This window comes from Enoplosus armatus, chromosome 15, assembly GCF_043641665.1.
Source record: "Enoplosus armatus isolate fEnoArm2 chromosome 15, fEnoArm2.hap1, whole genome shotgun sequence".
Lineage (NCBI taxonomy): Eukaryota > Metazoa > Chordata > Actinopteri > Centrarchiformes > Enoplosidae > Enoplosus > Enoplosus armatus.
The window spans coordinates 15,694,615-15,717,401 of NC_092194.1; the positions used below are offsets into that span (position 1 = coordinate 15,694,615).

At 42.9% G+C, this 22,787-nt stretch overlaps 1 protein-coding gene across 1 annotated transcript; it reads left to right on the plus strand.

The window, feature by feature from the left end:
* The first annotated feature begins 646 nt into the window (after nt 1-646).
* On the plus strand, nt 647-21,752 carry atr (ATR serine/threonine kinase). Its single transcript, XM_070919986.1, has 48 exons — nt 647-699; nt 866-957; nt 1,763-1,915; nt 2,047-2,960; nt 3,082-3,224; nt 3,922-4,092; nt 4,173-4,336; nt 4,627-4,779; nt 4,998-5,196; nt 5,322-5,578; nt 5,721-5,917; nt 6,199-6,299; nt 6,682-6,853; nt 7,504-7,659; nt 7,794-7,988; nt 8,381-8,476; nt 8,636-8,725; nt 9,138-9,233; nt 9,382-9,512; nt 9,889-10,032; nt 10,166-10,259; nt 10,402-10,527; nt 10,824-11,030; nt 11,240-11,353; nt 11,501-11,616; nt 11,811-11,931; nt 12,240-12,377; nt 12,466-12,637; nt 13,033-13,199; nt 13,891-14,055; nt 14,635-14,726; nt 14,971-15,062; nt 15,179-15,356; nt 15,471-15,656; nt 15,865-16,024; nt 16,297-16,476; nt 16,811-16,953; nt 17,064-17,161; nt 17,265-17,494; nt 17,874-18,008; nt 18,455-18,655; nt 18,875-19,018; nt 19,641-19,791; nt 19,897-20,053; nt 20,268-20,421; nt 20,586-20,737; nt 21,021-21,126; nt 21,270-21,752. Exons 1-48 carry the CDS (start codon nt 647-649, stop codon nt 21,441-21,443), a joined length of 7,830 nt encoding a protein of 2,609 aa, XP_070776087.1. The 3' UTR covers nt 21,444-21,752.
* The last annotated feature ends 1,035 nt before the right edge of the window (nt 21,753-22,787 follow it).

Genomic DNA, 22,787 nt, shown 5'->3' on the forward strand with positions numbered 1-22,787 from the left:
TTTAAAACAGATGGCAATGAACAACACTATTTTTTAACAGTAGTTGCATTAGGCCACAGTTTCCTTCTCAAGTAGAAATACTTTTACTTTACCAATATCTTTATTTAGTATGTGTATCACAATCTACTTAAATTAAAATAGAAAGGTTGATTACTTTGTTTTAGATAATCAGTGTAACTCATTTGCCCGTTTATGCATCTTAGTGCTCTTAATTCTGTCCGTACTGTATTTGTTGTTGTAAAACTGTTCAACAAACAATTGCTTTGACAAAAAAACAGAAAGTATATAATCAGTGATGAAAGTTCAGTCAAGTACTGTACTTAGTTACAATTTTAAGGTACTTTATACATTTACTCCATTGCATTTCAGAGGGAAATAGGGTACTTTTTACTCCACTACATTTCGTTTAAGGCGGTAGTTTTTCGCCAGGGGGAGCAGTTTACAGTTCGCCTTTATATGGAGGTGTAATGACCCTCGGTGGCTGCCGTATCAAAACAATAACGTCATTTTGGAGCGAAAGTTTTCGAAAGACTTGACAGGACGGCCGGAACATGTAGAAGTCTGCTGGTTAAAATTACCTGACATATCTTTTGTATTATGTTTTGAAGAAGTTGTTCAAAAAGCGACACGCCAAGCTGCTGTAAACATGGAAGGACTGGAGATGTCTGCGATGATACCGGCTCTTAAGGAGCTAGCTAGGTGAGTAACCGGCTGAAGTTACTGGCTGCTAAGCTACGCTGCTAACAGTATGACTGCTTTACGTTTATATGAGCCTTTTTTTGTATAAGGCACTTAGTTAAGCTAATGAAAAACTTCGCTGTACCATGTTTCCATAAATAACGTTACACTGTGTTGCTGTTTGTAGTGCCAGCGCGGCTCAGTACGACCAGGCGGTGCAGAAACCTCGACAGATCCTCTGTCAGTTCATTGACAGGATACTGACGGATGTGGATGTCGGTAAGTCAGGAATCTAAAGCACAGGAGGTGGACACAATAACAGAAACACCTGAAAATGCTTAGTAAATAACAGCTTGCTAAAGGCTGTCAGATGTGTCTTTTCAGCTTTTTTCAGCTCTTTCTTTTGCTGGGTTGTTTCAATTACTAAAGGTTATGGTGAACTGTAACTTATGTTCCCTTTGGCAAATATAGTTATTTAATGTCTAAATTCCTGTTGCCACAATTGGCACTGCAGTTGTAAATCATGCACTTGCAGTCAAGTCTTTTATGTACGAACTGCTGTGTTTGTGTCAGGTAAATGTCAGAAAGGTAGCAGCAATGGTGGTACATTTATTTACCAGTTAATTATTTATATCATAGTTGTTTTGTATCTTAATCCCTTACTTACCCTCACCTACCAGGGCTGCTTGATGTGGTTGGTTGATTTGTTGCATTTTCTTTTCTTTTCTTTTCTCCCTGAAGTTCAATTTAGGTCTCCACATTTGGCAATTAAAGATCAGAAATTGATCAATTTAACTCCTCAGATTATTCTAGCCCAGCTTGGGGTTGTACCAGCAACTGTCTAGCCACTTTGTACCCCTGCTTTAGGTCTAACAATCCTTACCTGCATCTTGAGCTGGTTTTTCAGACTAAAGATTAAAGCTGCCCACTATTACACAAATGTTATATTATTCGAAATCTGTTTTTCTTTCTTTTCTAACCCTTTTGTCCTTTGGGGACAGCTTTACAACCCATCAGGGAGGTTCCTGATCCCCAGGTTGTGAACCAGTTGTTTAAGCAAATCTATTGTTTGTGTGCCTTCCAGTTGCTCTAGGGCTGAATAAGAAGTCCAGCTCAGAGCCGGCCTGTGTGATGCTGCTGGACTTTGTGCAGCACATAATCAAATCCTCGTCTCTGATGTTCACCAACCCTGCCTGCCAGCCTGCTGAGTACCCGGACACCACACAGAGCTGTACTGGTACGAGATGCTCTTCAACAAGCTGCAATTTGAAGTCAAAGATTTTAAATTCAGTTCTTATCTATACTATTATGTTGTGCTTCTCTTTTCACCTCCACCCCTGACGTCTCCTCATTCCTCCCTTGGTTCAGACTTTAGTAGATGGGTGGCAGTGCGTTTGCTTCGTGTGGCAGCAGCTCCAGACTGTGATGTAATCCACGGGCGGGTCTCCGCTGTGTTGTGCTCTTTACTTCACACTCTGAGAGCCAGGGCGCCATTCATCTTCAGCCGCCTCACTCAGGAGCTCATTTATTTGGCCCAGGACCTCAGCAACATCCTGTACACTCATATTGCCACACTGGCAGGAAAGGGACACACTTTGGACACTCACAAGCAGAGCCGATGGCCTGTAACACTCGAGTGCTTCGGTATCTCTCCCACTTGTGCCTTCTCGTACCTCACCGCCTCTCCTCTTCTTCTCTCCTCGCCTGCCGCTCTGGAGTCGCTGACCGCCGTGACAATTGGTGTCGTAACTGACGCCCTGAGGGGAGTTGTCTCCCGTCGTGATGTCAGCGTTGCCTGGGAGACGGCTTGCTCCTTCCTGGCCAATGGCAACACCAAGCTGAAGAAGATCTCCATGGTGATGCTGAGGCGACTGGTGGAGCTGGGAGGGTTTCCTGAGATGCAGGGCCATGAGTTCTTCACAGCCTACCTTCAGTTGCTGGAAACCCACTCCTGCACGTACACAGCAAACACAAACTTAGATGAGAAACATCTCTATGAAGGAGAGCTGCTACACCTGACTCGCTGTGTGTTTCAGTCGTCTGCTGTCTCTCGCCCACACTTCGAGCCCATCTATCTCTCGCAGATGTTCGAGTGTGTTTGTACTCTTGGAGGGGCGGGTGTCAAGTTGGGGCCGGAGGTTACCGAATCACTCTGCTTGCTGTTCAGCTTCTTGCTGTCTGTTGCAATAGTTTATGAGAGTGCTGCGTTGTTAAGAAGGCAGCGAGTCACAGAAGTCTGCAGGACGCTGGTGAGCACCGTTGGAACAGAAAATCAAGCTGAAGTACGATTCTGATCTTCATGCTTCATTTAAAAAATCTTCTCTCTCTTACTGTTACAATGTTGGGCGCATATTTTCTCTCTTGTCCCGTCTTTACAATATCTGCGGTGCTTGTGTTTTGCAGTGTGCGGAGGGGTTCCTCCAAGCGGCGCTGGCGGCCGAGACTGCTATGGTGACGCAAAAGTCAGGAGATGGAGAGACTCCTGCCAAGAAGTCCTGCAAATCTGTCTCCAGATCAGTCAGCAAAACTACAAAAACATCATCAGAGTGAGTTCATAAACATATAGTTTATGCTATAGTGCATTGTATCATATCATACAGTGAAATACAACACAGTACATGTGGTCATTTGTTCAATTATTCTCCCACTTGTTGCTGAGTTGTCTGTATCTCTATAGTTTTTTTCCTTTTTAATATATTTTTTACAGGCATTTTTGCCTTTATTTGATAGTAACAGTTGAGACATGACCCTGATATATATACACCTAAGATATATACACTAAAAAATCTCTGTATCTCTAGTCTTAGAAACATGACACCACCATAACGTATCAAATTTAAAAGTTTTTTTAAAGAGTTTTTTTGTTTTATTACCAGTTTTGAACATATAGCGAGTGGGAGAACATAAGATTACATGACAAACTGTGCTCCCCTTACTGTCTCCTGGATTGTTTGTAGCTGTAGTATTTTTTATTTTGCCTCCTGGCTGCTTCGAAAAAAGAGGAGTGTTGTGATGAGAACTTTTGAACTAATCTTGTGGTGTGGATCTTGACCACTGAAAACAACTTTCAGATGTGCATGCAAAATGTCACAGAAAATGAGCTGAAGTAACTGAGGTTTTTCATGCAAATGAAACACTCACTCGCTCACAAAGTGGTTTGTAGGAATTGCCAGTAAAGCTGCATCATAAATCAATACAGCAGATTTCCTGTATTTAAATGATTATGTGTCTCTGTGTCTTAAGTGAGGTGGACATGCGTGTTCGCAGTGAGGTTTGGGCTGTGGTGAACAGTCGGCTAGAGGAGCTGCTGACCTTTTTGAACTCTGACGAACCTGAAAGCACACTGACCCCCGCTGCTCTGGAAGGTCTGGCCCTCATCCTCCACCTGGCAGCCCTCTGCTCCTCTCCCACCAGGTAATACACAAACAGCTCTGGCTCTCTTTCTCTATCTTTGTGTCTTTCACTGAACTCTTTCTCTTTCTCTTTGTTGACAGTCCTTCTCCTCTTCTCTGGGTGCCCACTGAGACTCTGGGCAGGGCCCTGAAGAGCTGTCAGTCAGTTTTAGAAGGAGGTTCTCAACCCTTCTCAAACCAGAACTACTTTCAGTCTGCTGTCCAGACTACTGTTGGGGTCCTGGACTCTATCCTCTACCTCATAAGTAAGGATATATACACTCACAAACCACACATACTTGCTGTTCCTTTTGTTTGTTTGCTGTGTTATACATTTACTATTTGTTGATTTTATGTCATGTTATTTTTGCAATTATTCTCCATTATTGAGTGTAAAAACCAGCTTTGCTCTGAAGTATATTGGCAGAAATCAACCCCAAAGCACATCCTTTTGAGTCCAGTGTATTGATCTGTTTTCACCACTGACTGTGTGTCTGTGTGTGTCTGTGTGTGTCTGTGTGTGTCTGTGTGTGTCTGTGTGTGTCTGTGTGTGCAGTGAGCTGCCACAGTGAGGACGGTCTCCAGCGGCGAGTGTGTGCTCTGCTGTCTCTTCCCTGGGTGTGTGAGAACAAGTCTGTCTCAGCCTATAAGAGTTCAGGATTCCCCTCCTGGCTGCCTGCCTTCGCTAATAGACTCAGCTTCTGTTTCTGTGAGTATTTCACCAGCATCACAACTTCTCTGGTCACCTGCAACTGCTACCTGCATCCTTTTGGTGGAAGTCTGGGCCTAAATATTTTTAAAGCCAGGCCATTTCCATTGTGACAGCTTTGGATTGATGCTAAAGTGTGTGTGTGTGTGTGTGTGTGTGTGTGTGTGTGTGTGTGTGTGTGTGGTGTGTGTGTGTGTGTGTAATGTGTGTTTTTCCAGCACCTGAGATCCAGGCCGACTGTGTGTCACTGCTGGCCCTTCTGCGTCGTGGTGTGTGCGAGGCGTGGCGTGTGTGTGTGTTTTCCAAGACGTTGCAGAGTCCAGATGAGGTGGTGAGAGCGGCAGCAGTCAGGGCCTTCCCTCTTCTTCTTCACCACCTGGGAAACACGCACCACAACCTTGTCAGCTCTACTCTGCTGTACGCACATGTATATGTGATAAACAGTATGGTTTTTAATTGTGTGTGTGTGTGTGTGTGTGTGTGTGTGTGAAACTTTTTAAATGTTTTCATTGTGTTCATGGTGTACATTTGTCCATTTGCAGTTCCAGGCTGGAGGACAGTTCGGAGCAGGTGAAGAAGGAGCTTGCCAGGATCATCGGTCAGCTGAGCTGTATCCAATCAGAGCTCTCCCAGCTCAGTGACACCCGCACAGAGTCCACTCGTCCACATGAGATCCTCTGCCACCAACTCAGCCTTGTAACAGAGCATGCTGGGAACACTTTTCCACCCCTCAGGGCGACTGTTGTCAGACCTTTCCTGCCACTGCTCAGACAGCAAGCTCCAAGTAGTGTTAAACAAGGTATTTTGGCCGTTTTTTCCCCATAATGTGCTTTTACAACATGCAGAAAGCCTAAAAGATGCAACATTTACTTCAATATACAGTACACTGCTGTGATCACAATTTCATCCAGGTTATTTACTTATTCATTTCAATTTCTTAGCTTTCCTAGAAGCTCTGCCTCACCTCTGCCAGCACGTGAATCTGATAGGTGGAGACAGCGACTCCCGGGCAGTTCTGTGTGCTCTGATTGGTCTAATGGAGGACTCGGATCCAGTGGTCAGAATACGCTTCAGCCAATCAGTGCGTTTCCTGCTAACAGAGACCACCAGAAACTCTGAGCAGGGCTCTCTGAGTGAGGTAAGACTCAAACGTCTGTGGTTTACACTAAAAGACAAAAAAGGACAAAATATTCAATAAAATATAATTACTGAACAAAACATACCTATTAATGTCAGTTTTATATGCTGCCTTAAAATCATGATTCCCTCAGTTCAGTGAAAAAGTTTTTACTTGGTTCAAACATTATTTTAGAGAGCTGACCTCACCTCAGCTTTTTGGGATCATGACTTATACAAATGCTTTTTTTTTGAGAGTGATAGAGACGTTGATGATGTGTGCGTCTCTTCTCGCTATCCAAGCTCCTGGTTGCCCGTCTTAAAGAGGCATTCAACAACGCTAAACTCAAGACGGATGACGACCTGCGCAACACTCTCATCCTCACCACTGGAGAGATTGGCAGGTACAGGTGAACTTCGTCCATACGCGAGCACAGAGAAGCACCACTAGCTGTGGTGTGATCACTCAAAAATACCTTTATTTTCTTAGAATTTTGGACTAAAGAATATTTGTAACTGAAACACTAAGGCTAGCAAAACAATTGTCATCATTTGCACGTATTTAAATACGTCTTCAGCATTTTTACAGTGTTTCCTGTCTCATCGTTATTGTACATAACATTTTTCATTCTTACCTGTTTTATTCATATATAGTCTGTTTTTTATTAATGGCTTTTTGAATAAATTTGCTCAGATTTTAGTTACTGTAGAGATTTAAACTTTTACAGTTTTACATGAAAACATTTGTTTTGGTTAAACTTGTTCGTCTCGTTCCTCTTCTGTCAGAGCGTCTCAGGGTAGTTTGGTGTCGTTCTCTCTGCTGCGGCTGCTCCACTGTCTGCTGTCCAAGTCGTCCCCGGTGTCGGTAGCTGCATACGCTCAGATCAGAGCCCTGGCTGCTTCCAAAGGCCTTAAACTTCAGACCCTGTTCAGTCAGTACAAGAACCCCATTTGCCAGGTATAAAATCTTAAATGCTGCTTTAATAAATAACTGGGGCTCTAAGCCAATGCTCATTTTACTGTTTTTTTATCTGAAGTGGATGAATTTTAAGATTCTCAGTCCATAATACTATGAATAATAATTAGATTAATAATACAATGGTAATAAAAAGAAATTGTACAATACAGTAACTTATAGCTATGGCAGTAAACCTGTAAATGGTGGCGCAGTGGTTAGCACTGTCGCACGGGAGGTAAAGCTGGTTAGAGTGGGTTGGGGGTTCGATCCCCGGCTGCCCCCATCATGTCGAAGTGTCCTTGAGCAAGACACTGAACCCTAAGTTGCTCCCGATGGAGACCAGCACCTTGCATGGCAGCTCGGTCGCCATTGGTGTGTGAATGTGTGAGTGAATGGGTGAATGAGACTTAGCTGTAAAGCGCTTTGGGAACCGTGAAGGTTGAAAGGCGCTATATAAGTGAGATCATTTACCATTTATTTACCATTTTGTTTTCAATTAGTGTTCAATTAGGTTTTTGCGAATGGAGGTTTGAACCACTAAGATGTTTAGTTTGTGTTTTGTTTTTACTTCAAATAAATTGGAGCTGTGTGCATTGATTCAGAGATGTAAAGACAGACTGGCTTTAATGACTTCTTTCTTCTATGTTTAGTTCCTGGTGGAGTCACTACATTCGCGTCATGCATCAGCCTTGCGAAGCACTCCGGATCAGGGCAGCGAATCGGCCAATCAGAGAGAGCTGGCCCTGGACATCCTGGCTCAGATCGCGCACGCGTTTGATTTCCCAGACCTCCACCGCTTCCTCACTGTATGTAATACATGTACTGTAACTACACAGCAACAGTACACAGTATGTACCGTATATACAGTATGTTGGATGTGATGGCACATTACGTGTGTGTATCTGAGCATATGTGTTTCTGTACATACTTCTATATGTAGAGGACCCTCCAGGTGCTCCTGCCATACCTGGCGGCCAAGGCGAGCTCTACTGGCTCCGCCCTCATCCGTACCCTGGCCAATGAGCTGAAGGCAAACAGGAGAGAGATCCTGATAAACAACTTCAAGTACATCTTCAGCCATCTGGTCTGTTCCTGCACCAAGGAGGAGCTAGAGAGGGCCTTCCACTATCTACAGGTATTGATAATATTACCCGAGGACGTTTCTCAACTCCAGCACATGGGGAGCATCTCCAAGCAGTGTGCCTCACCACAATCCAAAATAAACGACATATGAAAAGAAAAAGTAAATAATAAAAAAGGACAGATTTCGTCTTTAAAGGTCACTGTCATCCAAATTAACTTAATAACCTGTATGATTTAATGTCCACCCACAAAAGTAACCTTTGGCAGAAGTGACTATTAAGGTTGGCCAAAAAGTCAAGAGTATTAATCAAATATAATAACACTTTGGCAGTGTGAGTCCAGCTGTGTCTGACAAGGCTGATTAATTAATGAAATGGTTGTTCTCCAAAGTAATAAATTAGACGACCAGACTGATTTATAAGTGTTTTCCTAATGTTCTCCCAGAGTGAGACAGAGATTGAACTGGGCTCTCTGCTAAGGCAAGACTTCCAGGGTCTTCACAACGAGCTGCTGCTGCGCCTGGGAGAGCACTACCAACAGGTCGACACACACACACACACACACACACACACACACACACACACACACACACAAGCACACACACACACTTTTATATTGTTGTTGTGTTTGAGTGAATACATGTGAGTAATAAATTCATGTATGTGGTTTAAAACTAGTGTGTTTTACATCTCTACGTAGGTGTTCAATGGTCTGGCCATCCTGGCTTCCTTTGCATCCAATGATGACCCGTACCAGGGTCCCCGAGACATCACTACCCCAGAGCGCATGGTACATGTCAGAGTCAGATGTGGTGTTACAGCTATATCATGTGCTTTGATGAAATAGATCATTTGAAAAGTCCTAAAGGCTTTTAGACAAACCACAGTGCATCTATAATACGTCATATCATTGTAAATACTTTTTTTTACAGTTGAAACAAAAAGAAAAATCTATAGGTTAATCAGTAATGAAACCAGTTGTTGGTTGTAGTCTCATGGAAGCAACTGAGAACTATTACATAATTAATCATCAAAAAATCAACATTCCTTCTCTTTTTTTTTACATGACTATATTTTTCCTTGGTGTGTGTGTGTGTGTGTGTGTGTGTGTGTGTGTGTGTGTGTGTGTGTGTGTGTGTGTGTGTGTGTGTGTGTGTGTGTGTGTGTGTGTGTGTGTGTGTGTGTGTGTGTGTGTGTGACAGGCGGACTACCTGCAGCCGAAGCTGCTGGGAATTCTTGCCTTCTTCAACATGCAGCTGCTGAGCTCCAGCGCAGGAGAGAAGGACCGCAAGAAGTTGGTGTGTGAACTAATTTAACAACTGATATTTGTATGCATTGTTTCAGTGACAGACTTCATAGAGCTTCTGTTCGAGGTTGTTGTTTGTCCATTGCGATTATGTCTATTTTGTATAGTGTAAATAGAGTGTCCATCTGTTTTCTGCGCAGGCACTGACAAGTGTGATGGCTCTAATGCGCCTGATGGGCTCCAAACACATCAGCTCTGTCAGAGTAAAGATGATGACAACACTCCGCACCGGCCTCCGATACAGAGAGGACTTCCCGCTGCTCTGCTGCCAGTCAGTTCACACACTCACACTTTACTGCATATCAGTGGTATATTGCTTCTGTAATTGTCAAAATTAACATGTAACCTTTTCTTTTCCTTTATTAAAAATGTTCCTTTCACACATTTCACACCCCTGAACCGCAGAATGGCCGCCAAGTGTTGACTTTTGATACTCAAGTATAGCCATGTGCACATATAAATGTATTTACCCATCTTTATTATATGACAGACTGACAAAAAAGACAATTTCTAACTGTTTGATTACATACTTGATAGAACCTTGAACAATTCAACTATCTTTGTCTAATCACGACACGATCCTGTGTGATTAGCCTATTCCCTGCTTCTGATTCTGTGTATTAAATTCCTTCTTCCTGTGTGGACAGGACGTGGGAGTGTTTTGTGAGGAGCGTGGAGCCGGCACACTTGGGCCCTCTGCTGAGTCATGTGATTGTTGCTCTCCTCCCCCTGATCCTACTGCAGCCCAAAGAAACTGCTGCTATCATCCACTTCCTGATACTCGACAACAGGTAACACATACAAACAAATGAAGACACACGCCCCCCCCAAAAAAGTGTTTCAAATAAATAAATAAATATTAAAGAAATGCACTGAACTTCAGACTTTCGCCAGCAGTGATTTAATTCAGTCGATTTCCTACAGGGAAGAAGTCAACGACTACCTCCATGAGATTTACTTTCTGCCAGACCACCCTGAGCTGAAAGACATCCACACTGTTCTGCAGGACTACAAGAAGGTCAGTATGTACAAGAGGACGACGATGATGATGAAGTAACTGAAGGCTGCAGATGGTGACGGGGCTTATTGGTTGACATCGGTGGTTGTTAGAGACAGAAATATACACTAAATGGTAATATGTTATGCCTGATCCCACCCAGCTGACAGCCAGCAGCAGTGACCTGGCCGCAGCGCTGCAGCTCTCTATGAGAGCCGTTCAACATGAGAACGTTGACGTCAGGATTCATGCGCTGACCAGCCTCAGGGACATGATGCACAGCAAGCAGGTACACACACACACATTGTTAGACGATTAACTCTGAAAGGAGTTCAAGCTTCTTGTTTGCAAGTTGAATTTCCTTATGGGAATCAATAAAGTATCTCAATAAAGTTCACTGTGTACTTTTTCCAGTGTTATTGAATACATCACCTTCACTGACTGCAGAATTTGTGGGGAACATGCTGTACAATAAGTGCAGGGCAGGAAGGAATACCTTTTATGTGGACTATGTTCTTGATATGTCTTAAACTTACCATAATGTTCCATGCCATATTTCTTTCTTGTGCGTTGTGTTGACTGCAGGAGTGGCTGCTGCGGCAGGTTTGTGCGAGTGAGGCAGTGGAGCCGGTCATCTCCAGCCTGGTGTCGGTGCTGCTGAAGGGCTGCCAGGACTCGTCCCCAGAGGCCAGGCTTCTCTGTGGGGAGTGTCTAGGGGAGCTGGGAGCCGTGGATCCTGGACGTCTGGATCTGTCACGCACACACACCCATGGAGACCGCAACACCTTTGTGGTAAGCAAGACACGACCAAAGCTGTGCGTGCATAAAAAAAACATAAACACTATTTAGCTTATAGCTATGGCAGTATGCAAACAGGACACCCAACTGACTGACATTTTTATTCGTCCCTCAAAGCCTGACTGAAATCTGACTTGAGTCTTCATGCATAGACATACATATGTTTGTTTGACAGAGGATAAAGTATGTTTTCCTGTGAACAGAGTGGGGTTGATGATCCCAACTTCGCCTACGACCTGCTGACCGAACTGACCAGAACATTTCTGGCTTACGCTGATGACGTGAGAGCGCAGGACTCTGCTGCTTATGGAATTCAGGTACTCGCACACGTGCTACACGCACACTTGTGCAAGCGCTCACTCAATTTGTGTGTGTGTGTGTGTGCGCCTTTCTACTGTTTCTTTTTTTGGCTCATGTCTTGTCTTTAATATGTGTTCGTGTCGGTGCTGTCGTGTGCACTGTAGGAGCTGCTGTCCATCTTTGAGTGTCGTGAGGGTCGAACCGACTCACCAGGGCGGCGTCTTTGGAGGAGATTGCCAGAGCAGATTCAAGAAATACTGGAACCACACCTCAACAGCAGGTATTTAAGTTTACACTCACACATAGACATACAACACATAGTATACACTCTGATCCAGGAGATCGAATCCTTCACGTGAACGTTTTTTTTTTTTCTTTCTTCTCTCCTGCCTCTTTTTCACCTTCTTACCTTCTTTCTCTCTCTATCCTACTTTATTTACAGTCCACTCATCATTCCTCCCTCTCTATCCTCAGGTATAAGAGCAGTCAGAAGGATGTTAACTGGTCTAAACTGAAGAAGCCGGTGTACTTAAGTAAGAGAGGCAGCAAATTCTCTGATTGGTCAGCCACCTGGGCCGGATACCTCATCAGCAAGGTTAGCTGATTTATCTTTCACTTTTGCAAAGCCAAACGGATGCACATCGATTGGATCATGAATTCATCTTTTCAATTTGTCAGATTCTTTTGCTGTTTACATTTTATAGGACTGATATTTTCTTTCTGTAGTCCTTTTTTCACACTGGACATTTTGACTTCTAATGCACCTGTAACTAATAACATTATGACATTTTTGAATATCAAAATGGAGGTCAAAATATCTACTGTGAGAAAGTCTACTCTTGACGATAAAGACAAAAACATTTTAAAAAGCATATCTTTTGTCTTTGGTTTTATGTGTTGTAGGTGAGACATGAGCTGGCCAGCAGAGTGTTCACCTGCTGTAGTTTCATCATCAAACACGACTACAAGGTCACAATCTACCTGCTGCCTCATATTCTGCTCTACATGTTGCTGGGCTGCACACCTGCAGAGCAACAGGAGGTGAGGACACATCCGTATCACTTGCACTTATAAAAGTGAATCCAGGTTTTTTTGGGGGGGTTGGCAGTAATAACACACCTCCTTCCAGGTAACGAAGGAGATGATGGCCGTGCTGACAGATGGGGATGGACGAGGAGGGGGGCGTTGTCAGGAGACTGCTTCCAGCTTATCACAGCTCAGCATTCAGACTGTGTTCAGCATGTTGTCTCACCTCACTCAGTGGAGCCGCCACATCCTCTACTCCAAACCCAAGCACAACGGTTGGTGACACCATCTCTGTCTGTAGGTTTTCACTGCAGTGTTGAAACACATCATTAAGAGTAAAAGAACGTTCATTTATTTGTTTGTAGATTTGTATTCGTATGAGCAGTGGCAATGGAAATTTTGACTCAGATTAGACAAAAACATTCCCTGTTTTGCTTCTTATCTTGAGTATTATTCCAAGAGATCTGAGACTTTTAAACACAGTTTGGAAAAAGACTTCATCAGTGTTGCATGAATCAGTGACAACAGAACAGACAATTACATTACATACAAACATTTCATTTACATGAAAATGTAATTAATCATTAGTTGACTGTAAATGCTTATATCCTTGTTGTTGACTAACCTGCGTGGTTAACGAACGCTCAAAGTAAGTAATGTTTTATTGCAGAGAGCGGGGAGTATCAGCGTGTGGTGGCCTTCCTGAAGGGTATTCCACAGGATGTTCTGGCCAAGGCCTCTCTACGATCCAAAGCGTACACTCGTGCCCTCATGCACTTTGAAGCATACATCTTGGAAAACAAAGAGAACATCCAGGACCATCTCACCCTCCTGCAGGTCAGACAGCCAGTTAATGGCCATTTAAATGTGTTTCTTTGCTAAAGTGTGCTTATTTTGCTTACTGAGCTCGCTGTTAGACTGAAATAAAAAACAAGGGGGGTTGGGGACGTCTTTGCTGTCACCATTATATTTTGATGCCTTATAGAATTACAGTCATTAGAGTTTTAGAGCCATTTGACAGAAAAAACAATTTAAACAAAGTAAATAAATGTTTTGGTTTGCTTTACGAGTAAACAAAAAATGTGATGTGGACAGGAAACTGAAATGAGTGGCCTCATCTTACCTTACTCTGCTTCCTGTGTTTGAATATATAGACCTACATCCACTCATTAAGCCCTATAGTGCAAGTCCGACAATTTCTGGTACTGTATAAAAGAGTGTAGAGGACTAAAATATTCACTTTTATACATCCATGCTGACTCACCTCATTAACATCTGATTTACACCTTAAGCTCATCTTTGTTGTAAATAATAATTTGTCAGCAAGTTTGATATGAATATAAAGGATATTTTCTTATTATAATTCACAATATGGCAAACAAAAAAAAGCAAAATCACATATAAGATAATCAGACTGACTATCATCACAATGTCATGCCTCTAAAAGTCAATGAACGATGATATTGAATAATCGCTTGAACTCTTTTTTAAAAATTATTATTATTATTATTATTATTGGCCGTTGCAGACACTGTATGCTGCGATGCATGAGCCTGATGGAGTGAGGGGGGTCAACGCTCTGAGGAGGGAGGAGCCGTCGCTACGGGAACAGATCCTGGAGCATGAGAGCATCGGCCTGCTCCGAGACGCAACTGCCTGCTATGACCGGGCCATACAGCTGGAGTCGGACCAGGTACACACACACACACACACACACACACACACACACACACACACACACACACACACACACACACACACACACACACACACACACACATTTTAGTGCTGTAGAATGCACTTAGTGCTGCAGTATCCAAATAATCTACACTGAAGAGGTTTTTAGATGTTATAACCGATACCCCCACCCAACGCGGATATTACATTGAGGGTGCGTTTCATCAGCTTTATTATTTAAATCTTTGAGACGTTGATATGATGAAAAAGGCTGCAGGATGAAGTAGATTTAACTTTAAATTAATCTCATGGTCCTCCAGATTGCACTCGAAAAGTTCTTGATCTGGTTCTTGTTTCTAAATTTTCTTTCTAAAATCTTCTCCGCTCACCAACATTTCAAGCAGTAAATAAAAAAAAAAGTAGTCCAGGAGTTCAGAGCAGTGATGAAAATACTGCAAAGAGAGAAGTGGCCACATGTTTCTGTTTTTCCTGTCTATACATTGTTGCTTATTTTAAGATGAAAGATAACTACGTGCTATCAGCTGTTACACTGTTGAGTCTTTCTTTAATTCTTTCCCTGTTTCATTGTGTACAGATTGGTCACTATCATGGGGTGATGACCTCTATGCTCGGCCTGGGACAGCTGTCGACAGTCATCACTCAGGTCAATGGAGTACTGGCCAACAAGTGAGACACACACACACACACACACACACACACACACACATTATGGCCCATCTCATTCTCACTAAAGGGGCTTTGTAATTTAAGCTAAACCCACTTTAACTGTAGGTGGAGAAGGAAAACATTGTTTTTATCTTTGTGTTAATCTTGTGACTTGACCTCTGGTTTCCGAACTAATGGACTATTGTATTTTAATACGTAAGTCAGTGAAGGTCCACTGAATTCAGCTATACATGTACACATTTAGGCACCAGTGGAAGTCTGAGCTGAACACCTACAGAGTGGAGGCAGCCTGGAAGCTCGGAAAATGGGACCTGCTGGAAGATTATTTGACTTCAGGTAATAAAATACACAGATGATCTTGAACTATTTGTGGCATTATATGGCAGCAATAGATATCTATTTAAAAACATAACATTCAATGACTAAATTTTGCACTTCCTTCGTGTCTCAAGACCGTCAGTCCAGTACCTGGGGTGTGCGGCTTGGTCAGTTACTGCTGTCAGCTAAGAAGCAGGATGCCGAGACTTTCTATGAGAAGCTGAAGCTGGTAAGGAAGGAGCAGGTCGTTCCTTTGTCTGCTGCCAGTTATGAGTGTGGAACCTACCAGAGAGGATATGAGTACATCGTCAGGTCCGTGTGTGTTTTTGTATTCGTGGAATCAAATGTTTTATGTGTTTTTTTTGTAGTTGATTCCTGGTTGCTTCCTGGTTAACTTGTGAATCCAAAAACTGTGTGTCTGGTTAGGCTTCACATGCTCAGCGAATTGGAGCACTCTTTTACCGAGTTGCAGAAACAGAGGGAATGCTCCACCCCTAGCCTCAGCAAGCTGCCTCCTCATTGGTCAGATCGACTGGAGATGACCCAGAATTCCTTCAGGGCCAAGGAGCCGATCCTGGCCCTCCGTCGTGCCCTGTTCAGCCTGGGACCACAGTAAGGATGTCGAAACATCTGCCAGCAAACAGTCACATATTATCGTATTTCTCAGTTGTGTTAAGGTGTCAATATTCCCCTTCAAGCATTTCCATTATTAGTTATTTAACATTAAATAACTTATGTGCACATTGTCCTACCATGAAATCAGGGAAAATACGACAGTGCTCCGTGTACAGTTATTTCAGGCCTTGCGTTTGCTCTGCAGGCCCATGAGCAAGGAGCTGGTTGGGGAGTGCTGGCTGCAAAGTGCCCGGGTGGCCAGAAAGGCAGGACACCACCAGACTGCCTTCAATGCACTACTGAACGCAGAGAACACACACCTGGCTGAGCTGGTCACCGAGAAGGCCAAGTGGCTTTTTTCCAAGGTATAACCAACCTGTAAATTCAGCCAATACACAGTAAGAAGCAGATTTTCTTTAAAAAATGCATATAATGTATTCATGCTATGTGTGTTATTACTAAAACTCTTTAGTAAAATATTAGTGTCAGCTGATGCATGTCGGAAAATGTCCGATCATTAAGCAACCTCTACCATATGTGATTTCCTATTCACAATTCAGTTATGTTGCAAGGATACACACACGCACAAACACATAAAACAACACCAATAAAAGTGTCCGTGTTGGTCGGTCAACAGGGCGATGTACACCAGGCCCTGATCGTCCTGCAGAAGGGCGTGGCCCAGTGTTTCCCTGACGATCAGCCGCTGACTGACCCTCGTAGCCTACAGACCAAAGGCAAGGCAATGCTGCTGGTGGGACGCTTCATGGAGGAGACGGCCAACTTCGAGTCCAACGCCATCATGAAGGCATACAAGGTAATAGCATACAAGATATTTGTAGAATGAATAAACCACTGTGCAGGAAAAGAAATGTTAACCTTACTGTTACTTTTTTGTATGATGTTTGCAAACTGGACAACAAGTCTTCACATACAGCTGACTTTCACTTGACAATTTCTTTGGGCATTGCAGAGTGGGAATACTTCCAGGAAAAAGCAAAAGCAAAAGCAGAGGCAATAATGCAAATATTACCAGCCACCACTCACGTTCCTTTTTAAACTTCAAACTCCTCAGTTGCAGCTGCACATTAGGGATGCCTAAAAAAAGTTGTCTTTATGACTGCCTTCACAGTACGTGTTGTGTTTTTTAGGATGTGACCAACCTTCTGCCGGAGTGGGAAGATGGAAACTTCTACCTGGCCAAGTACTACGACAAAGTGATGCCAATGGTGACTGATAACAAGCTGGAGAAACAGGGGAACCTCATCCGATACATTGTCACATACTTTGGAAAGTAAGTTATTGTGCTTACTGCTGATACCCAGCCCCTCAGTCTGTGATCAGAGCTGAGCAAATTCTGTTACAACTTTATTTTACGCGTTGATTTGGATGTTTTCCTCCCAGAGCCTTGCAGTTTGGAAACCAGTACATCTACCAGGCCATGCCTCGCATGCTGTCTCTCTGGCTGGATTTTGGGGCCAAAGTGTGTGAATGTGAGAAAGGTGGGTGCCCAGTAGTGGCTCTAAGTGTTATGAGCTGTTAACAGTGGGGACAGAAAAACATGTTAATACATTCAAATACAATCTACAAACCCCTCCACCACAGCTGGGCGGACAGACAGACAGATGCGACAGGAACTGGGGAAAATCAACGCGGCGGTGAGTGAGCACTGTGCCAACTTGGCACCGTACCAGTTCCTGACCGCCTTCTCCCAGCTCATCTCCAGGGTGTGTCACTCCAGCGACGAGGTCTTCACCGTCCTAATGACCATCGTGGCCAAAGTCTTCCTGGCATACCCCCAACAGGCCATGTGGCTGATGACTGCTGTCTCCAAGGTAGGTAGGTAGGTAGGTAGGTAGGTAGGTAGGTAGGTAGGTAGGTAGGTGTGTGTGTGTGTGTGTGTGTGTGTGTGTGTGTGTGTGTGTGTGTGTGTGTGTGTGTGTGTGTGTGTGTGTGTGTGTGTGTGTGTGTTTCTGTCACCTTGGTAGCAATCAGGGTCTTGCGAACGGAATCTTTTTTTCCACATCTATAATATTGCCCTTTAACAGATCAGTTCCCTTTACAAACATTACAAATCCCTTAGACTATATTTTGTGTGGTTGAATGACCTGATGTTTTAGCATCTGCATAAACTCACAAGACTACTATATTTTGTTTATTGAAAAAATAATACCTCACCTGCACTCCTGACTCTGTGTTTGTATGTTTTTTCAGTCTTCCTACCCAATGCGTATGAATCGTTGTAATCAGATCCTTAAGAAAGCCATCAGTCTCAAACAGTCTCTGGAGAAATTCATTGGAGACGCCAACAGACTGACTGACAAGCTGCTGGAGCTCTGCAACAAGCCGGTATATATGCGCAGACACACACACACACACACACACACACACACACACACCCAATTATATATTCATAGTTCATTATAAAAGGAATAAAGCTAATGTTCATACTGTGTTTTTCTGTATTACATAGCATATACTCGATTTTAAGGTACTATTCATTTGATGAAGTTGTTTGATAATCAGTTTCAATGGAGTGTGGAGCCACAACATAAAAATATAGTTGTTCACATAATTCAAATCTCACTAGAAAATCCTATAAAAAGTGAATCTGGACTGACACATTTTACTGGGAGACAAGATTAGATTAGATCAAATAAACATTTATAGACCCCCCCCCCCCCCCCCCCCCTCAGGAACAGGAGTGATTGCAGTAGCCAGCAGAAGAGGGACACATAAAAAGAAAATATATAAAGGTTGCACCCGATTCATGTTTGTGTGAATGTGCCTTTCAGGTGGATGGTAACAGCACCACTCTCAGCATGAGCATCCACTTCAAACAGTTGAAACGTCTGGTGGAGGAGCCGACCTTCAGCCAGATCCTGATCCCGCTGCAGTCGGTCCTCATCCCTACGCTGCCCTCTACTGGCGGGGCAAACACACAGCACGACGCCTTCCCGGGACACTGGGCGTACCTGGATGGCTTTGAAGACATTGTAAGAGAACATGAGAAAGGGAAAGAGGGTGTTGATTCCTGTCTTCAGTCTTTTTGGTAGGAAGGTGTCTGAGAATACTTTATGGCACCAACCAAGGTTACAAAGACATTTTTCAGGCAGTGATACAACAACTTTGATTTTATGATCACAAAAATCATCTTGAGGTGGTATATGCCTTGTGACCTTAACCCTTGTGTGTGTGTTGGGGGTGGGGGTTAGGTGGAGATCTTGGCCTCGTTACAGAAGCCTAAGAAGATAAGTCTGAAGGGTTCAGATGGGCGGAGCTACACCATGATGTGTAAACCTAAAGATGACCTGAGGAAGGACTGCAGACTCATGGAGTTCAACTGCCTCATCAACAAGGTGTGTGATATTTGAATAAAATAAAATACCCAGATTTACTGGATTATTGGGTACACTTGAACAGTTATACTGGTATATTAAAAGGTAATAATCTGTCCCCCTCATGTATATGAATAGAAGGGGGCAAAATTTATATCAGTAACACCTCTCAATATTGTACAACCCCAATTATAGCTTCATACTTTACAATACTTTCATATAGTAGTGGGTTCACAATCTGAACAGTGACTAATAAATTAATCAAGAAAGGAAAAGGGCGACACCATTTATGAAATAGTCCTCACTGTTTTGTAGTTTATGAGTCTCTGTAGATTGTACTTCCTGAATTCTGCTTTCCCCGCTTATTAAGTTTGGGTATGGTCTTATTTTTGGCTTTATTGCAGCCTCAAAGATTATCATAAAGATGAATCAACACCTCTCGAACACAATATGAACAGAAACTGAACATTTTAAAATCCACAAAGATTTGATTTATTACAGGACTGTTGTATGGATTGCTATCTCTGTGTTAAGTCTACTGTACATGTGTAAAATGTGTTACTGCACTCTAAAGAAAGTATGAAACAAGCAGTAGTTATAACGTGTGTACATGCTTCCTTTGTGTGTCGGTGTGTGTGTGTAGTGCCTGCGTAAAGATGCTGAGTCAAGGCGGAGGGAGCTGCATATCCGAACCTACGCTGTGATTCCCCTCAATGAGGAGTGCGGTATCATCGAATGGGTCAACAACACCGCCGGACTTCGACACATTCTCACCAAGCTGTACAAGGAGAGAGGTAGCTTCCCACATGAAAATAAACGATAGAAACAAAGATAAAGGTAGAAGTAAACAAACTGTGGTGAAATAATTTAATTTGGTCATATTTGTCTGTGTGTTCTAGGTATTTACTTATCAGGTAAAGAGCTGAGGAAGCTTATTCTACCAAAGACCGCTCCCTTTGAGGAGAAGCTACGAATCCATAAGGAGGTGCTTTGTGTTCGACACATCCCTGTCTTCCACGAGTGGTTCCTCCGGACCTTCCCTGACCCCACATCATGGTAGGGACCCAACCTACGGCTCTGCTACAATTACATTTATAAGGACCACTATTTCCCAAGCAACGTCAGCAATCCAGTTTGGTTTAGTGTATGTTGCCATATTTGAGAGGAGCAGTTTCAGTTCTGGAAAGTTAGGACTTTTTGGACTTTAAGTTACGTTGAGGATCAAGTTAAATTTTCACAAGTAATACCGCTCATTGTGTGTCCACTACAGGTACAGCAGTCGGTCTGCATACTGCCGTTCCACTGCTGTGATGTCCATGGTGGGATACATTCTGGGTCTGGGAGATCGCCACGGTGAAAACATCCTCTTTGACTCCTTCACTGGGGAATGTGTTCATGTCGACTTCAACTGCCTCTTCAACAAGGTTTATGTTTGTCTCAAATTGTCTTAAAATATAAATTAATTAGGAGTAAAGTGAAAGTGAAGAAATCATAAAAATTGTTTTATTATTTTTTTTATGGACTACTTTTTCTATTCTCTCCCTTTCCCCTGCATTTCTCTCATGCTCCTTCTTTCCCTCTCCACTAGGGGGAGACGTTTGACGTGCCTGAGGTGGTTCCTTTCCGTCTGACCCAGAATATGGTCCACGCCATGGGGCCCATGGGCACCGAGGGTCTCTTCAGACAGGCCTGTGAGGTCACCCTGAGACTAATGAGAGACCAGAGAGAACCACTCATGAGGTACACACACACACATACATACTTATGATCATCGAATAATCTTGTAAAACTTTGTTTGATAATCTGAGCATACACATACAATGGGGTACATAAATAAAACCATGCTTGAAAAACACTGCGAGTAGATCAAGTCGCATTAATTAACAAACTAAATCCAGTCAATGTCCATATTGAAATCAGTGGATTTCTGATATACTTGACACTCTTATGATTATATCTGTGATAACTCTCTTGTAGAAGGGTTTCCAAATTCCAAATTTCTGTTTTTAATTTTCCCTCTAAGTGTGCTTAAGACCTTCCTTCATGATCCGCTGGTGGAGTGGAGCAAACAAGCCAAAGGACTTTCTAAAACTCAGGCCAACGAGACAGGAGAGATAGTTAATGAAAAGGTGGGTGCATGTCTTGGATTTTGCCTCTGGAAGTATGTTTTCTGCATTTAGAGCAGCATGCATGTCTAATATATCCTATAAATGTAACATTTTGGTATCAGTATTACCATGTTGTCTTATCTTTTGCCCTCCTTCTCTGCCAGGCTAAAACCCATGTGTGTGACATCGAGCAGCGTCTGCAGGGAGTAATAAAGAGCAGGAATAAAGTGCTGGGTCTGCCTCTGTCTATAGAGGGCCACGTCCACTACCTCATACAGGAAGCCACAGACGACAAACTGCTCTGTCAGATGTATCTGGGCTGGGGGCCCTACCTGTAAAACGCACACCTAACTTTAAAAAATGAGAGGAAAGCATTTCGAAGTCAGTTCAGGAGAATTTAAGATGCTTTCCTGTGGTAAAATACTTACACAAGACAACCTGAAGTTCCCTGATGTGGCTCCAAGCAAGTATAACAAGTGCAAGGAAATATGTTCTACATCCATGACTGTTTGTTGAAAAGATCTTTATGATGCCCATTTTTTGTTCGAGTACTTCCATCATTGTTTACAGTTTCCTGTTTTCTGGAAACAAAGGATATTTGTTGCATTGCTGTACATTCTCTTGTAATAAAGGATGTGTTTTGCTGATTTGATTTTGTAGGTAATTACGTCTGAAAGAAGTGAGTCTTGTAATCTCTTAACCCTCCTTAGATTCTCTTTAGCAGTCAGATTGTTTTAATCCTCTGTGTGTGTGTGTGTGTGTGTGTGTGTGTGTGTGTGTGTGTGTGTGTGTGTGTGTGTTTCTCTCTTCTTGCACATACCCAATGGTCCAATCGGCTCACCTTTTTTGCAGGAGCACCAATTGGAGCGAAGTGTTCGCTCATGAAAGCGTTAAGAGGCTGAAGTAGACTGAGTGAGCAGTGAGTAGTGTGAAGTAAGTGATGTGGAATTTCTTAAAGTGAGCAAGATTTTTGTCGTCCAGTCATGAGTTCAGACACTCAAAAGGTCTCTGTATTTTTTATCATTACTTTTCTAATTTTTGTCAATGCATGGCTGCTGTTTCAGCTTGCTTTTGGATAGAAGCCTTTAATATTGGCTTCAAATCAAGAGGAGCTTTCCAAACCAGCACTGGATACTGGCCTTTTTTGAGGACGTCAATGAGTTACGTCATGGCAAGACTATCTTTAAAGGAGTGTGCTGGAGCTTCTCTTTGGGGAAACAACAAGCCGAGTGTGTAATGGCCTGTGAACTATGCAGTGCTCCATTTACTGTCAAAATGTCAGGTTTAAAAAATAATTTTAGAATAGTTATTAACAGAAAACAGTACTGAATGTTTAGTTGCATTTTATAGCTACAATTTCTTCCAACTACATTTTTTAGTCGTTGAAAGGCGTAGGCACGTAAAGATTATGCTTTTATTTAGAAAATCGCAGCCGGAAATGTAGGGCACTATTCTATTCTATCATTAAGATATCGGAGGTCCTCAATCAGATTTTTGTCATTTTTTTAAGACAGCTATCAAAGTCCAAAGTCCATACGTTCAGCTTTTAAACAGCTAGTTTGCTGTTAAACGTACACGCTGCGGCGAAGCAGCAAATTAAAAGTCCTGTACGTTAACAAAACGGAGATAGCGGTACACATACTTCCACATTCCTCTGCCGACCGCCCGTTGGTGTCCTGATA